This window comes from Artemia sp. Qi Xiang Cuo, chromosome 13, assembly GCF_049724085.1.
Source record: "Artemia sp. Qi Xiang Cuo chromosome 13, ASM4972408v1, whole genome shotgun sequence".
NCBI classification, from domain to species: domain Eukaryota; kingdom Metazoa; phylum Arthropoda; class Branchiopoda; order Anostraca; family Artemiidae; genus Artemia; species Artemia sp. Qi Xiang Cuo.
In genome coordinates this window covers 9,802,986-9,822,189 of record NC_142806.1, presented here as the reverse complement: position 1 = coordinate 9,822,189, position 19,204 = coordinate 9,802,986, and the positions used below count along the sequence as shown (strand labels likewise).

Here is a 19,204-nt window from a genome sequence, read left to right as displayed (position 1 = left end):
CAATGTAATGCATAACATCTTTTTAATGAAATAATGTCATGTAGAATATTAATACAAAAAATATATTGTTATTATAAATTATTAATATCAATGAACAACTTTCGTCATTTTGAATCTGTTCCATAAAATGGTTCACCATGTTCTCTCTTGATACTATAGCTGTTGTCTTCTCTTAGTTCGTAATCAGTAGAATAATCATTATTCCATTTTGAGTCATACACAATTTTTACAGGTGTGACATCGACTGGCTCAATATGCTTTTCGTCTTTAGTATTATTTGGTTCATTGACTGTTTGATCAATGGCAGTAACGTTTGCTGGTACTTTGTTTTTCATCGATTCATCTTTATATTCCTTAGTGATATTTCCTGCCAATACCTTTTTATTTTTCTGGCAACTTCACTGTCTATTATCACACTATTTTTACAGAGGTAACAGTTCCAGCACGTAGACAAGATATGGTTTATGATATTAGCAGAAGAGTAGGCCTTTCTTCTCGTCTTTGCTTTCATTTGAATGCTAATACCCGAAAGCTGACGATATGCTTTAACACTGGGTAACATGCTACCACAAGCACTATCAAGAAGATGCCCTTCTTCATCAACTATTATTTTTATGTTGGCATTCTCTTTGAGTGCAATCATCTCCGGAGATCTCAATCTCGCATATCCACCGTTAAAGAGTTGATTTTTTTGGTACTCCAAAGAAATTCAATTCCTTACTGTCATGACAATGCACGCATACGTTTCCGATAGTGTTACCACTTGTACTTATTTCATAGTTTAAATACTTTTCCTTGTCAGCATTCAATGCTATAGTAACACTATCATGCGAACATACTTTCTTAGTTAATGGTATTAATGGTTTCGACCTACGACCATGTTGTATAACCGTCGGTCTGTTTGAACTGACCACTGGGGTCGCTTTACCCCTTCTTATCTTCTTAATGGGTAGGGGGAGCTCTGGAAAATCCCAAGAAAAAAGGTTTGTTTTTCATGAAGAAAATCTTGAAAGAGAACCTTCAGTCCTCATCAATAGTATGCACAAGAATAAGTTTTTTAAAATTTAAATTAAAAGTGTCATTTTATTTTTATGATATGATTTAGAGATGTAAAAAAGAAAAGATTAAAAAAAGTTTAAAAAAAACTGTCAGAAAAAAAAGTTAAAAAACTGTCAGAAAAAAAAATTGGTCACTACAAACATTATTTTTCTAATAGTAAAAGTCGCAACACACATATCTATATCATTCCCATTTTGAAGTTGGAAAATATTAAATTTGAATTTCTTATGTTTTAAGTGTGTTTCATGACATTCTAAGAGATGTAAAAAAAAGTTTAAAAAATTTAAAAAAAAGTTAAAAAAAGTTAAAAAAAAAAATTGGTCACTACAAACTTTATTTTTCTAATAGTCAAAGTTGCGACACACATATCTATATCATTCCCATTTTGAAGTTGGAAAATATTAAATATGAATTTTTTGTGTTTTAAGTTTGTTTCATGACATTCTAAGAGCTGTAAAAAAAAGTTAAAAAAAATTGTTGTGGGGGGCTGGGTTTTTTGTAGGGGGGTTGATTTGAGGGGGTTGGAGGGAGGGGGTTGGAGGGAGGGGGTTGGAGGGAGGGGGGTGGACGATTGTGGCAGTTTGGGCCGGTGGGGAACGAATGTGGGGAACTTTGGGCCGGAATAAAAAATAGGTATGATTTACCTCGTGTACTAAGCTCGCAAGCCATTTAAATACAGTGTTTACATACTTTTTTTTTCTTGTTTTGATATTGCTCTTTACCGACCTCTGGAGATCCAGGTTCAAAAAATATTTAACAATCTGTTAACTATAATATGGGATGTATAAATTTTAGTAGAATTAATTTCTTTACCCACTATGAATATAAAAGAATAACTTACTTCTTGCGTGTAGCTTTCGTCAATATTCCTTTTGTTTGAATGCATCATTATATTTCAAATGCCAATTCTAAACTGATAAAATAATTCATTGTTGGAGTTTTTTTATACGTGTTCAAGGTTAAACATAAGTCAACCCCGACTAACAAATTAAATTATAGAAAAATTTTTACAATTTTATACAAAGAAAACAAATCATAACCATGAAAATATTACGCATTTTGAACAGATATAAGCACGAATTTTCACAGTAGTTGAATCCGGTCATTAAACTGTCTGCTTGTATGGCGGGAGACACTCTGTTACCTTATATTGTAGCTATATGGGGAGACACTCTGCTACCTTTAATTGTAGCTACTATGGGGAGACACTCTGCTACCTTATATTATAGCTATATGGGGGGACACTCTGCTAACTTATATTATAGCTATATGGGGGGACACTCTGCTACCCTTAATTGTAGCTACTATGGGGAGACATTCTGCTACCTTATATTATAGCTATCTGGGGGGGGGGACTGTGCGCTTGTAATCGTTATAGCTATATGGGGGGGACTGTGCGCTTGTAAGCATTGTAGCTATATGGGGGGACAGTGCGCTTGTAACTATTGTAGCTATATGGGGGGGGGGACTGTGCGCTTGTAATCGTTATAGCTATATGGGGGGGGGGGGACTGTGCGCTTGTAATCGTTATAGCTATACTACTCATCCCTTCCATAAAAACCTTGAATACCCCCTGGGCATAACTTACAACCCTTCCCCCTAATCTCAGGGTTTGCTTCAACCCCAAAAGCCTTGTTATATGATATTTAGGCTATTTTGAATAGAATGGCTGTCTCAAAATTTCTATTTGACGAGTTTTGGGACAATATGGCGCGTTTGTAGGGGGAAGAGGGTAGCTGTCTTTTGATTACTTTGACTCTTAAAAAGGGCACTAGAGTGTCTGATCCTCTATCTAATGAGCCCCCTATGTAGCTAATATGACCACGCTTTCTATAAAAAAAACTATATGTCCCCAGTGCAAAACTTACAACCCTTGCCCTGAGGGCTGGGGGGATTTGTTATCCTCAAAGACATAATTTCTAGACCTTTCTGATAGGCTTACGAAAATGACTATATCGAAACTTGGATTGGAAGTGTTTGGGGAAATGATAGGCGTGGAGGGAGACTTTTGCCCTCTGATCACTTTCAAGTAACAAAAAAGGCACTAGTCCTCTCAATTTCCAATCGAAATAGCCCTTTTTGAAGCTTCTACGATAAAACTGTCTATACAAACTTTATATGCCCCTAGGGCATAACTGACAACCTTTGTCATGAGGGCTATTGGGGGAGGGTTGTCATCCTCAAAGACATAATTTCCAGACCTTTCAACTACGTTGAACAAAATAGCCATATCAAAATGTTGATCGGAAATGTTTTGGGGAAATGAAGGGGGTGAGGCGATTCTCCCTCTGATTACTTTCGACTATTAAAAACGGCAATAGCCCTCTCAATTTCCAATCGAAAGAGCCCTTTTTGAAGATTTACGTTTGGGGGAATGGTGGGCGTGAGAGGGCCGTTAGTTACAATCCAATCACTTTCAACTATTAAATAGGGTACTAACGCTTCCAATTTCCAAACGAATGAGCCCCTTTTGAAGTTTCTAAGACAAAGATTTCTATAAAACCTTATATGCCTTGCGCTGAGGGCTGTGTGTTATCCTCAAAGACATAATTTCCGGACTTTTAAACTACGTTGAACAAAATGGATATCTAAAAATTTTTATTGGATGTTTTAGGGGAAATGGTGGGCGTGGGAGGGGTATTAGGTTTTCACTCCAATCACTTATGATTGTTGAACCGAAATCTCTGACTATTAAATTTCAAATCGAATGAGCCCTTTTTGAAGTTTCCACGACAAATCTTTCTGTAAAATATTATATGCCCTTAGCGCATAACTTAAACCCCTTACCCTGAGGGTTGTTGGGAGGGGGGTATCATCCTCAGAGACATAATTTCCAAAACTTTCAACTACGTTGAAGAAAATAACTTTCTCAAAATGTTGATTGGATATGTTTTGAGAAGTGGTGGGGTGAGAGGGGGGCTACTTGGCCTCCAATCAATTTTGACAATTAAAAAGGGTAATAGCCCTTTCGATTTCTAATCGAATGAGCCCTTTTTTAAGTTTTTACAACATCACTATCTATAAAAACCTTATATACCCCCAGGGCATAACTTACAACCCGGGCCCTGAGGGCTCTGAGGGGGGTCATCATCCTCAAAGATCTGAATTTCGAAACTTCTAACTACATTTAACAAAATTAGTATCTAAAAATTTTGATTCTATATATTTGGGAACGAGGCGGAAGTGACAGGGGGGTTAGTTGCCCTGCAATAGATGTCGACTTTTGAAAAGGGCACTAGCACCTTGAATTTCCAATCAAATGAGCCCTTTTTGAAGTTTCTACGACAAACCTTTCTTTAAAAACCTTATATACCCCCAGGGCATAACTTACAACCCTTGCCCCGAGGGCTCTGAGGGGGTTATCATCCTCAAAGACCTACTTTCCAAAACTTTTAACTAAGTTGAACAAAATGGCTTTCTAAAATTTTTTATTGGATGTGTTTGGGCAAAATGTGGGCACAGCCCTTTGAATTTCCTCTCAAATGAGAGAAAGCTTTCAATAAAAACCTTATATGCCCCTAGGGGATAAGTAACAACCCTTGCCCTGAGAGTTGTGGGGGGTTGTCATCCTAAAATATAGAACTTCTGGACCTTTCAACTACGTTGAACAAAATGACCATCTCAAAATTTTGATGTGCTTGGGAAAAGGTGAGCATATGAGGGGGTTAGTTGCCCTCCAATCACTTTTGACTATCAAAAAAGGGACTAGGCCTTTGAATTTCCAATCGAATGTGCCCTTTTTGAAGTTTCTACGACAAAGCTTTCTATAAAAACCTTATATGCCCTCAGGTCATAGCTTATAACCCTTGATTTGAGGACTCTGGGGGAGTGTCCTCCTCAAAAACTTAATTTCTATTTGGAAATCAACTGCGCTGAACAAAGTTGCTATCTCAAAATTTTGATTGGATGTGTTTGGGGAAATGGTGGGCGTTTAAGGGGTCTTAGTTGCCTTTCAATCACTTTCGACTATCAAAAAGGGCACAAGCCACTCCAATTTCCAATCGAATGAGCCCTTTTCAAAGTTTCTACGACAACTCCTTTGATACGAAGTGCCCTGGTCTAAAACAAAAAAAAAATACATTGTGCCAACATCGTTCTTTACTTGGGCAGCGCAATCGCGCTGCCTGAGCAGTTGGTGAAATGCAGCCGCCTTCCGCGTAGGTGGAAAATAGAATACATATTTCCAAATATCTGTATTTTATCAAGGTTATATTAAAAAACAAGTTTTTTATAACTGAAAGTAAGGAGCGACATTAAAACTTAAAACGAACAGAAATTATTCCGTATATGAAAGGGTTTATCCCCTCCTCAACGCCTCGCTCTTTACGCTAAAATTTGACTCTTTTTGGTAGGGGGCGAACCCAATCACATACGTAATAGTTTCTGTTCGTTTTAAGTTTTGATGTTGAAAAGTTTTCAGTGGAAAAGGTTTTCAGTTGAAAACTTGTTCTTTTTTATTTAATTTTTGATCGTTTTTTCAAATAATGCTGGGAAATCCGGTGCCCCCTTCTTAGCAATGTTCCTTTCCCCATGCAAAATTCCTCTATGGAAAGATCCGCCCACATAAACACCGATCCCCCCCCCCCCCAAAAAAATCCTCTGAAAACGTCTGTATACTTCCCTATAACCAAGGCCGTACCCAGAGAGGGGGGGGGTTAGGAGTGTTTGAACCCCCTAAATATTTTTTTAACTCGTAAAGTCGTAACAAAAATGCATATAAACAAATTTTGTATGCATTTTTTTTGTAAATGCCCCCACCGAAAAAAAAACCTTTGAGTAAAACCCCCTGCAAAAAGAAATCCTGGGTACGGCCTTGCCAATAAGCAATGCTGTATGTACACATTGGGCAGAGTTCATAACTTGCAGCCCTTCACCCTGGGACAGTGGGAGATTATGTCATCCTCAAAGACATAGTTATTATATTTTTCGACCATGCTGAACAAAATGGCGTTCTCAAAATTTTGATCGGGTAACTTTGGGAAAAAGAGCTTGAGAGGGGGCCTAGTTGCCCTCAATTTTTGTTCACTTAAAAAGGGCACTAGAGCTTTTAATTTGCGTTCGAATGAGCCCTCCTACGATATTCTAGGACCACTGGATCAATACGATCACCCTTGGGGAAAAAACAACAAATAAACACGCATCCGTGATCTTTCTTCTGGCAAAAAATACAAAATTCCACATTTTTCCAGATAGGACCTTGAAACCTCTACTGTAGTAGGCTCTGATACGCTGAATCTGATGGTGTGATTTTCATTAAGGTTCTATGACTTTAGGGGGTGTTTCCCCCTTTTTTCGAAAATAAGACAAATTTTCTCAGGCACGTAACTTTTGATGGGTAAGACAAAGCTTGATGAAAATTATATGTTTGAAATCAAATAAAAATCTGATTCTTCCTCAAAATTCCTTTTTTAGAGTTTTTAGAGTTTAGTGGACGGCTCTATGATAAACTAATTATCATCAGATATAATATATGCTGCCTCTTTATTTTCTGGTTAATCAGGATTGCAAATCATATTTATGAAGAAATCTGGTGGTCCAAGGCGACGAACAATAGCCATGGCGTGTTAGAAATGTTCAGCATAGTAGCGTTCATGCATAAATTTTCTCTTGAGAACGGATCTACATATATATATTTTTTTTTTCTTAATTCGCAAACAGGGATTTCTTATGCTAAAAATACGATCTAGTTAGGTTACAAATTAGAAAAATTCACTTAGAGCTTTAATTTTGGAAAAAATCCATGTAAATGACCACACATTATTTTTGCAAATTTCTTGTTTAATGGAGTTCTTTACTTTTCTTTGAAAAACTTATTTTGTGAAAAAAGTTTTTTAAATTAATTCCATTAAGGATAGGGAGCGACCCGGCTCAATGGTAACCGAAACTCTGAAAAACGGAATTTTGATACCAATAGATAAATCATAAGAATCAAATTTTAATTCTGATTTAAAAAATATAAGTTTCATCAAGTTTAATTTTACCCATCAAAAGTTACGCGCCTGAGAAAATTTGGCTGATTTTCGAAAAAAGGGGTAAAGACCCCCTAAACGTTATGGAACCTTAATGAAAATCACACCATCATATTCAGCGTATCAGAGAACCCTACTATAGAAGTTTCAAGCTCCTATCTACAAAAATGTGGAATTTTGTATTTTTTGTCAGAAGAAAGATCACGGATGCGTGTTTATTTGTTTGTTTATTTTTTGTTTTTTTTTTCCCAGGGGTAATCATATTGACCCAGTGGTCCTAGAATATCGCAGGAGGGCTCATTGGAACGGAAATTAAAAGTTCTAGTGCCCGTTTTGAGTGACAAAAAAGAATGGAGGGCAACTAGGCCCCCTCTCACGCTCATTTTTTTCTCAAAGTCACCCAATTAAAATTTTGAGATAGCCATTTTGTTTAACATAGTCGAAAATCTAATAAACATGTCTTTTAGGATGACTTGATCCCCCGCAGTTCCCAGGGGAAGGGCTGCAAGTTATGAACTTTGCCCATTGCTTACATATTGTATTGGTTATTGGGAAGTATACAGACATTTTCAGGAAGGATTTTGTTCTGGTGGGGGGGGGGGCGGGAGGTGGGGGCTACTCGGGATAATCTTTCCGTGGAGGATGCTTCTTTGGGGTAAGGGACATTTCTATGAAGGGGGCGCCGAATTTCCAAGCGTTATTTAAAAAACGATCAGAAATTAATTAATAAAAAAAAAGTTTTTTCAACTGAAAGTAAGAAGCAACATTAGAACTTAAAACGAACATAAATTATTAAGTATATGAGGGGGTTCTCCCCCAAGTCAATACCTCATTCTTTACGCTACAGTTTTTTTTTTTAGTGCTTTCAAAAGAGCTATCTATTCTAATTAAACGGCCTTTGTGATTCAAGGGTTTGTGAATTAAAAATTTTGTTTAACTTTGAACGTAAAGAGCGTGGTATTGACTAAGGGGAGAACCCCCTCATATACGTAATAACATATACGTAATAAAAAAAAACAATAAAAAAAACAAGCGATACGGCTCAATAGTAATCGAAACTTTTTAAAACGGAATTTTGATGTCAATAAATGTATCAAAAGAATGGGCTTATAATGCTGATTCTAAATATAAAATTTTTATTAAGTTTAGTATTACTCATCAAAGGCTACGAGCCTGAGAAAATTTACCTGATTTTTTAAAGAGGGGGGAACATCCCCTAAAAGTGAAAGAATTTTAATGAAAATCACACCGTCAGATTCAGCGTATCAGAAAAGCCTATTACTTAGGTTTCAAGCTCATATCTGCAAAAATCTGCAAGTTTGTATTTTTTGCCAGAAGAAAAATATACGAATATAGAAGTTCGTTACGTAAGTTAATTTCTAAATTACGTCAGAACCAAATTTAGAGACAGCCATTTTGCAAAAGAAAAGTAAAATTTTTATGCAAATTTTGTTTTATTCAATGACGGTGAGCCAAAATAAACGCTGCATTAACTAAAAACGATCAGAAATTAAATAAAAAAAAAAACAAGTTTTTTAAACTGAAAGTAAGGAGCGACATTAAAACTTAAAACGAACAGAAATTATTCCGTATATGAAATGGGCTGTCCTCTCCTCAACGCCTCCCTCTTTACGCTAAAGTTTGACTCTGTCCCACAACTTTATTTTCTAAAACAATAAAAATCTTCAGAGTAAAGAGCAAGGCGTTGAGGAGGGGACAGCCCCTTTCATATACGGAATAATTTCTGTTCGTTTTAAGTTTTAATGTTGCTCGTTACTTTCAGTTAAAAAAACTTGTTTTTTTTTATTTAATTCTACCAGGTGTACCCGGTTAATACTACAGTGTACCGGATAGCTTGGCATATGGGTATACAGGCTACATCATGTAATGCTGATTCCGGACTTTATCAGGTGCGCCAGGCTAACTCTTAACCGTACCATGTAGTCAGGTATTCTGGTAAACAGGCTACACCGTTTAACTTTACACTGCCCGTTGTTCAGCATTCTTAAGGCTTCGCTGTTTACAAAGCCCTAATCAAAAACCAATGACTTATGGATCGCTTACTAGCGTCTGTTTTCTCTCTCTTCCTACAATTATTTTATTGGACCGTCATTTTATTAATTCACAAGGAGCAACTTCTTTCCTCTTTTTGATTCAGAGAGACACTTGTGTCATTACCGGGATAATCTCCCACTTCTTCTCTTATGGCCATCAGAAATGGTGAATGATGTGAAAATCAAGAAAACCTCTGTGTAATGAAATATTAGTCTTTATCCTTTTGATCCCCTTGGGTCCAGGGATTGGACTTTCCCTTAGCTTCAATCTTCCACATAATTTAGCTCTGGAGATTCCCCTATGTGATGAGCGTTTTATAGTTTTGACAAGGTGGGGGTTGGTTTTGTCCTCGTGAGTTTCTTGCTAACTTTGCGAAGATTATTTGAGGGCATAACTGTGGCTGAATGTGATGGTGAGTGGTCCCCAGGAAGTGAAACTTTCCCAGCGTATTTTCTTACAACTAGTTGGCACCAGAATAAATTGCAAAATAAATGTCTTAAAAAATTAATTGTCCTCATAAATTTATTTCATAAATGTATTTGAGAATGTTGATTGAAAATGAATAATATTTTTAAAATTTTAAAACGAAAGCGAGGGAGAAAGAGTGAATAAAGCAGAGAGAGAGAGAGAGAGAGAGAGAGAGAGAGAGAGAGAGAGAGAGAGAGAGAGAGAGAGAGAGAGAGAGAGAGAGTGAAAGATAGAGCAAAAGAGAGAGCGACCTCCCTCTTTCTCTCTCTCTCTCTCTCTCTCCCCTCTCTCTCTCTCTCTCTCTCTCTCTCTCTCTCTCTCTCTCTCTCTCTCTCTCTCTCTCTCTCTCTCTCTCTCTCTCTCTCTCTCTCTCTCTCTCTCTCTCTCTCTCTCTCTCTCTCTCTACACAGTAGCACAGAGAATAGACGAAATCCAAAATAATAATTAAAAAGTAAATAACAATCGAAGTGTCACTAGGAAATTGTTGTGCGACGTAGATTTTTAATAGGATTAAAGAAAATAAAAAAAAAAAAATTTTTTCGCAACTGAAAGTAAGGAGAACATTAAAAATCACAAGGAAAAGAGACTATTCCGTATATGAAGGGGTTGCCCTGCTCCTCAACACCTTGTGTTTCACGCTAAGGTTTTGACAATATTAATAAAAAGCTTCCAATTCTAATTAAACGACCCTTGCGTTTCAGATATCGTTCTTATAAAATTAGGACAAACAGTCAAATTTTAGCGTAAAGAGAAAGGTAATGAAGAAGGGGCAATCCCTTTGTATAAGAAATAATTTCAGTTCGTTTTGAGTTTTAATGTTGCTCCTTACATTCAGTAAGATCTTTTTCAAATATTACCGGTAAATCTGGCCGTGGAAAGTCACTCCCAGTTAAAATAAACCCCCTTGTGAAATCCCTTCTGGAAAATTTCATCCTCGCTGAAACCCCCCCCCCCCCGTAATTTTTTTTGCATAAGATTCAGCCTGAAAATTCTCCTTAGCATACTTTCTTCTGAAAAAGACTATAAGTTCTAACCGTTTTTCTTATCACTGCAGAAATATCCTTTCTGTGAAAATTATTTCCCGGAAATCCAAACACGCTGAAAATTTCCCCCGGACAATTTCCCATGAAATCTCACATATAAAATTGAGTAGGTAAAGAGAAAGTAAGACAAATACAAAGTGTTTCGTTCAGAATTATGTCAAATTCCCCCAGGGTAAAATTTCCCCTCGAAATTGAACCCCCTGGAAATTTCCCTCCATACAAAAAGACTCACCCCGTTGAAACCCATCCGAAGCACAACTCCCCTTCCCCCGGAAAATGTCCATATAGTTCCAAATAACAAATACAATACGTAAGCAATGGGCCAATTTTATAACTTAAAGACCTATCCCCAGGGGATGGGAGGGGGGTCATATCCATCTCCAAGGTATAGTCTTGGGACTTTTCCAACAGTTCTGAACCTAAGGGCTATCCCAAAATTTTGATCGAACGAACTTGGGAAAAAAGGGCATTGGAGGGGGGCTAATTGATTTCCAATCTTTTTCGTCAGTTAACAATACCACTAGAACTTTAATTTTCGTTATATTAACCCCTCTCCCGATGTTTTAGGACCATTGGTTCGGTACAATCACCCTGAACAAAAAACTAGCATCCGTGATCTTTCTGCTGACAAAACATACAAAATGTGATTTTCACTAACATTTTATGACTTTTATGGGGTATTTTCCTTCTTTTCGAAAATGAGGCAACTTTTTTCAGGCTCGTAGCGTTGTATAGGTAACACTAAACTTAATGAATCTTACATATTTGGAATCAATGTAATAAGCCAGTTCTTTTGATATATTTACTGATATCATCAAAATTTCGTTTTTTAGAGTTTCGGTTACTATTGAACGTGTTGCTCCTTTCGTACAGTTTGTTACCACAAACCATTTCAAAATAGAAGACTTGCATTATCAGTTCTATCATGATTCATTAATCTATGGCCTCTCATTAATCTTCGTCCGGGTTGCGGCGGTAGGTAGCAACCCAGTAAGAAACAATTTAACATATAGAGTCACTCTAAACATTCATCTAGAAACCAATTATGTTTCTACTTGTGTACTTGCAAGGTATTTACTATTTTTTTCAATTATCACTAGTTGTTTATAGTATAACAGTAGGATTTTTATCAGACAGTTCGTGGTAACGAACTGTAAGTAAGGAGCGACCCGGCTCAAATCTGACAAACGGAATTTTGATACCAGTAGATACAGCAAAAGAATCGGATTTTTATGCTGATTTCAAACATATAAGTTTCATTGAGTTTAGTTTTACCCATCAAAAGATACGAGCCTAAGAAAATATGCCTTATTTTCGAAAAAAAAGGGTGAAGCACTCTCTAAAAGTGACAGAATCTTAATGAAAATCAAAGCATCATATTCAGCGTATTTGTTTTTTCCCAGGGGTGATCGTATCGATCCAGTGGACCTAGAATAACGCGAGAGGGCTCATTCAAACGAAAAATAAAAGTTCTAGTGCCCTTTCAAAGTAACCAAAAAATTTGGAGGGTATCTAGGCCCCCTCCCACGCTCATGTTTTACCAAAGTCACCCAATCAAAATTTAGAGATAGCCATTTTGTTCAACATAGTCGAAAATTTAAAAAATATGTCTTTGAAGATGACTTAATCCTCCACAGTCCCTGGGGGAAGGGCTGCAAGTTATGAACTTTGCCCATTTTTTACATATAGTATTGGTTATTGCAGGGAAGTATGAAGACCTTTTCAGGAGCGATTTTTTCTCGTGGTGGGGGAGAGTTGGAAGAGGGGGCAACGTGGGAGGATCTTTCAGTGGAGAAGGTTTTCGTGGGAGAAGGGCCATTTCAATGAGGGGGTGCCAGATTTCTTAGCATTATTTAAAAAACGATCAGAAATTAAATAAAAAAACAAGTTTTTTCAACTGAAAGTAAGGAGCAACATTACATTTAAAACGAACATAAATTATTACGTATATGAGGGGGTTCTCTCCCTAGTCAAGGCCTTATAAGTATATTACATTAAGAAAAAAACGACTCACCAGCGAGAATCGCATAGACCGCATCATCCATAGAGTAAGAGATAAATTGATTGTTGTAAATATAACCAGGATTGTGATAATCCCATAGAGTGCTTTTCTTCTCCAGGTTCCAAAATTCCAGACAACATTTGGAGGTTGAATATCCTCAGTGGCTTGTGATGGGCGAATTGCTCTTTTTAAATTTTCTTTCCATTTGGTACTAGGTTCACAACTTGAAGATTCTTCAGCCACCATCTAAAAGTAATTTTACTCTCAACTTGGGTAAAAAAACAGGTGGCGATATCTTAGGAGTCAGTATTCCAGCATCATATTTTTTGTAAATGTCGGGGGGGGGGGGTCTAATCAGATTAAATGTGCAGAATACATAGGAAACTATGAGACAAATATAGAATCCTGATATTTTTGAAGGATGCGTGAAGGCTCTTCTGCTAACCTGCCTTACCCTACGTCAAACTTCTTCGAAATTCATCTACCTTCTTATAACAATATCGACTAATCTATAGGAGTTTTTCTAAGTTTCTTTGTCTAGTTATAGACGATCTGAAGCAAAAGAAAGCTGCTAAATTATTTGTCCTTTCTTGAAACTAAAGAGCAACATTAAATCTTAAAAGGAACATAAGTTATTCTTATATGAGGGGGGCTGCTTCCTCCTAAGACCCCTACTCTTTACGCTTATAGTTCTAAAAAAAAGTTTTATTTAAATTCAATCCTCGTCTTTCAATCCCTTGTAAAGAACTAGGACAAAAGTCAAAGTTTAGCATAAGGGGTGAGGGGCTTATGGGGTACAGCCCCCCTCCCGTATATACGAAATAATTTTTACTCGTTTTAAGTATAAACGATGCTTTTTGCTTTCATTTGAAAATGTTTTTTGTTTAATTTCTGATGATTTTCAAATCATGCCCAGGACAACCCAACATGAAGGTAGATTGGAAGTTAGTCCCCCCCCCCCAACACACACATACATACTTCTCTATGTTTATCTTAGGGCGAATGGAGAGTTAGACAGTTTGGGTCCGGGAGGGGTAGTTGCCCCCCTCCTCCCCGATAGCTAATTACGCCCCTGATACTACTACTACTACTACTACCACTACTGCTACTACTACCGTCACTACTACTATTGCTACTACAACTACTATTGCTATCGCGACTACTCTTAAGGCTGAGGTTATTAAGGTAAAAAAAAAACCTTAGGAAATGTTGTGGAAGAGGTCGAATTAAATCAAAACTCACAATATGCATACAGATTGTCAAAAAGGCCTATCAGCAATATCTTTGGAACGAGTTAGAGCATTAAGCTCAAACTTCTAGGGCATGCTGAGGAGATGTTAAAGTTACCAAAAAGTAATATGGATATAGATAGATAGATAGATAGATAGATAGATTTATTTTTCCATATACCAGTAAAATAATTACATAACAATCTACAAATCCCCACAAAGGCTCCATGGCCTGTAGGAGGGGGATTATGAAAAGATCAAATAAACATTAAACATTTAAACACTTAAGATTTAAACAATATAAACATAACATTAATATTTAAACATATAAACATAAGCATTTTAACTTTTAACATGTAAAGCATTTGCTTAAAAAAAAAAAAAAAAAAAAAAAAAAAAAAAAAAAAAAAAAGGAGAGTTCACTAAATAAGCTTTATCAAGCTACAGTGAATCACAACATCTATAAAAAAAAGGAGAGTTCACTAAATAAGCTTTATCAAACTACAGTGAATCACAACATCTATATATATATATATATATAAAAAAAAAAAAAATAAATTAAAAAAACTATTGGCAGCAGGCAAAAGTAAAGAAAATTAATCACATTAAAACAAATATTTTTTGCTAGTCTTTTGAAGGTACCAAACGAGTGGCATTCTCGAGCCGAATCGGGAAGGTCGTTCCATGTTAAATGACACGCAACAAGAGGATTAAAATCGGATCTTATTGTTGGTGTATGGGGAATTTGGATATTTAGAGAACTACGGAGTTGATAATTTGACCGATCAGATACAAAAGAAGACGTAAATCTAAGGGACCGAGGAATATCGCCATGGAGCTGAAGAAAAGCGAAAGACGTACAGGAAAGAATATAAAGTTTTTTAATATCAAGTAACGGTTTAGTTGCCGAACGATTTACATCCTGGATAAGATTTATAGCTTTATCATAAGTATACGAAAGCGGTTTGAGAAAAGAAGGGAAAGTAGACATCCATATGACTGAACAATAGGAAACATAAGAATGAATAAAGCTATGAAATAGGATTCTTAGAATTGGTCCTGGAAAGATATGTTTTAGTTTTCTTAGAATACCGAGGTTTCTGCATACCTTCATTTTAATCAAATCAATATGGTGTTTAAAAGATAAATTTTCATCTAGGAGGATACCTAGGAAACGGACATGGCCATCCTTTGGTCTACTAATAAAGCCTTTGGATATATGAATTTCAGATACTTAAGGACAAGCCTGGGATATACGAGAAAAAACTAAAAAACTAGTTTTAGAAACATTTAAGGCAAGAGAGTTAGTATCAAACCAAATTTAAACTCTCTCAAAGAGGTCCACTAACTTTGTACGAACCTCATCCTCAGTTCTCCCATAAGTAACAAGAGTGGTATCATTGGCAAACGTAACAAGAGAATCCGAGGTATGCAAACTATAGTTATGGGTAAGGGAGACTGTTGGATGACATAGACGACAGCAATAAAGAGGATTTTTATTTCTAACTGCAAAAATTAGGTCATTTATATAAATTAAATTAAAAACAGTGCCGGCCCTAAAACTGACCCTTGAGGGACCCCCTGGTCAACACTTGATGGTGAGCGAAAAAGTGGATCAACAGAAATTATTCTACCAGACAAGAAAGACTTGAACCAATCAAAGCAGTATACTACTGCTACTACTAATACTGATGCTACACTTGCTACTGGTGCCACTAATACTACTATTACTACCTCTACTACTCCTTCTACTACTGCTATGATACTAGTACTACTAAGGCTAAGGGCACGAAGGTAAAATATTTCAGGGAATATTGAGGAGAAAGTTGAACTAAATAGAAGTTAACTTTTCGCATACAGGTTGCCAAAGGGCTTCCTGAAATCTTCTGAGTTGAAATCTTCAAGGAATGATGAGGAGAAAGTTAATGTAAATCAAAACACACTGTTTGTATGCAGGTTGTGAAAAGGGTGTATCAGCAATATCTTAGGAACGGCTTAGAGTATTAAGTCGAAACTTAAGTGGCATCTTTTATGGGGGGTGTTGAACTAAGCAAAAGGCAATATTTGCAAGCTAGTAGCACTACTGCTACTACTACTACTGCTTCTACTACAACAGCTACTACTACTACTATTGCTGCTACGACTAGTGTTAAAGGCAAGGGCATTAAGTTTTAAATTTCGGGGAATGTTGAGTGGGTGTTGAAGTAAACCAACCACGCTATGTGTATGTAGGTTGTCAAAAGGACGCATCAGCAATGTCCCATGAACATCTTAGGCCATTAAGTTGAAATTTCCAGAGTTTTTTTAGGGGGATGTTGGAAAAACAAAACAAAAGGTGTTATATGCATGTTGCCACTAACGCTATTACTACTACTAAAACTATTGCTTCTATTGGTTTTTTAAAGTGAAGCTTACAGGGAGTGTTTAGGCAATGTTAAACTAAAGAGAAAGACACTATTTGCCTATGGATTGTAAAAAGGGTGTATCAGCATTATCTCAGGAACGGCTTAGAGCATTAAATTGAAACATTCAGGGTACGTTGAGGGGGAGTTCGACCAAACCAAAAGGCGCTATGTGCATAACTTTCATAGGAGGATATAGGAAATGTTGAACTAAATCAACAGAAAAAGGGAGTGTCCAAGTTTGTCATTAGGATGTATTTGTGATATCTTAAGGACGGATCAAGTTATTGAGTTCAATCTTTAAGGGTATTTTGAGAGGAAAGTTTAATTAAATATGGATGTTAAAAGGGCATAACTGCAGTATGTCTGTTTAGGTAAGGGCATTAGGGTGAAACTGTCAGGGGCTGTTGTGGTATATCTTGAACAAAGTCAAAACGTACTATATGCATGCAGGTTGTCAAATTGGCATATCGGCCATAACAGGAACGGTTGAAGGTATTAAATTGAAAATTTTAGGGCTACTACAGCTACTACTTCTACTACTACTACAATTATTGCAACTACTATTTGTGCTGCTACTATTACTGCTGCTGTGACAATATACGACTTGCGTTTCTGATCGTTTGCGTCCGCAAAAGTTTGCGACAAGACTCCAAGACCAATTGCTTGTGACTGCGACTGTGGCTACTTGGAAGAGCGATTGCTTGCTACATTTACTGTAACAAATACTTTTGTCTGCAGCTACTTGCGACAAGTACTACTTCTACTACGACTGCTGCTACTATAACTACTACTACTACTACTACTACAATTGAACTAAATCAAAAGAGTTTAAGTGCAGTCAGGTTGTCAAAATTGCACAGATATAATATACCAAGAATGGAATAGAGCACTAAGTTTAAACTTTCAGGGAAAGTTGAGGGGGATGTAAAACTAAACGAAAATAAAATATGTGAATCCAGATTGTCAAAGGGTATTCATCCCATGTTTTTGAATATTTTCCTCTGTACCCACTTATCCAAAGCATTATAGAACAACTATTGTTAAGAAGTTTCGTAAAACTTTGTCCAACGTAGGAAAAGTAAGCCAAAATTTGATTTTTGTAGAAAAAACTGAAAGTATTTCAAATATTTTATTATTTCCAATGGAGTAAAAGCACGTCAATTGAAAACAAAGGGGAAAAACATCTAAAGAAATTTTCCACGAAAGAAGTTTTTTCAAAGAATATGTTCACTGTATTAAATACATACACATGGGTTGAGTGGATAGATAGAAAAACCGAAGATGAGAAAAATGAAGATGAAGAAGATGAATAAAATCAAAAATAAAATGACCAGCTAATATTGTATCAAATATCAAAAGGTGCAATCAATTCTTAATAACGGAACGATTTGTTGGAGAAAAAATTATGAAATCCGATGCAAGGAAATATCCAAGACATCTTATAAAGGGATAAGGAACCACCGTTTTGAAGTATCAATTTTAGTCATTTATTTTAATAATCATATTATAATTATTGAATATTATATTTATTGTTTACTTTAATGTTAATTAAGTGCTAATTTCATCTATTTTTAATTTACGTCTAGTCACTTCATCAAAAAGCAGAAAATTTTATTCAATAATCATTATAGAATAAAATATAGAATAAATTTTATTACTGATGTTTAGTCAATAATTGTGTTTTGAAGAAATGTTTCAAGCCAGAATCCCGTATATATATAAATTAGGGCTTGGTTAGCTTGGAAAAGTCATGGCAGGCTAAGCAGCCCAGTTGACGTTTGCTACCGACTTTAAGTTCTACTTCATTTGCACTTCCCTATATTGTAAAATAAATGAAACGACAAGAATTGTAGTTATTCCGATTCAAATAAAATTGCCAATTGCTATATTTAGCAGCTGATTGTTCTTTTTGTCATTTGCGTCAGATTCCATTCAAAAAAAAATTTATCAAACAGTTCGTGGTAACGAAATGTAAGTAAGGAGTGACCCGGCTCAATAATGACCGAAACTCTAAAAACTGGAATTTTGATACCCATAGACACATCAATACAATAATATTTTTATGATGATTTCAAATATATAAGTTTCATCAAGTTTAGTCTTTCCGATAAAAAGTTACGCGCCTGAGAAAATTTGCCTTATTTTCGAAAAAAGGGAGAAACACCCCCTAAAAGTCATAGAACCTTAATGAAAATCACACCATCAGATTCAACGTATCAGAAAACCCTACTGCGGAAGTTTCAAGCTCCTATCTGCAAAAATGTGGAATTTTGTATTTTTCCTCAGAAGAAAGATCACGGATGCGTGTTTATTTTTATTTTTTATTTATTTATTTATTTTTTTCCCAGGGGTGATCCTATCGATCCAGCAGTCCTAGAATATCGTAAGAGGGCTCATTTGAGCGAAAATTAAGTTCTAGTGTCCTTTTTAAGTGACCAAAAAAATTGGAGGGCAACTTGGCCCCTTCCCACGCTACTTTTTTCCCAAAGTCACCCAATCAAAATTTTTGAGATAGCCATTTTGTTCAGTATAGTCGAAAATCTAATAAATATGTCTTTGAGGATGACTTAATCCCCCACAGTTCCCGGGGGAAAGGGCTGGAAGTTATGAACATTGCCCATTGTTTACATATAGTATTGGTTAATAAGAAGTATAAAGGCGTTTCAGGAGGCATCTTTTTATGATGGGGAAGGGGGGTGTCGGAGGATGGGGTTATGGGGGAGGATCCTTCCAAGGAGGATGTTTGCATGGGGTAAGGACATTTTTATGAAGGGGGCGCCGGTTTTCCCAGCATTATTTAAAAAGCAATCAGACATTAGATAAAAAAACTAGTTTTTCAACTGAAAGTAAAGAGCAACATTAAAACTTAAAGCAAACAGAAATTATCACTTATAGGAGGGGGTTCTTCCTCTAGTCAATACCTCACCCTTTGCGATAAAGTTTTTTTAGCGCTTTCATAAGAACTCTCTATTCT

The 19,204-nt window shown here is 36.3% G+C and overlaps 1 protein-coding gene across 1 annotated transcript in view; it reads right to left on the bottom strand.

Annotated features, from left to right (window-relative positions):
- Positions 1-19,204, bottom strand: part of Scgdelta (sarcoglycan delta) — a 136,362-nt gene that overhangs the window by 95,507 nt on the left and 21,651 nt on the right. The window contains exon 2 of the mRNA XM_089099127.1: positions 12,609-12,842. Coding sequence (XP_088955253.1) covers positions 12,609-12,842 — 234 coding nt within the window. The remainder of the gene's footprint in view (positions 1-12,608; positions 12,843-19,204) is intronic.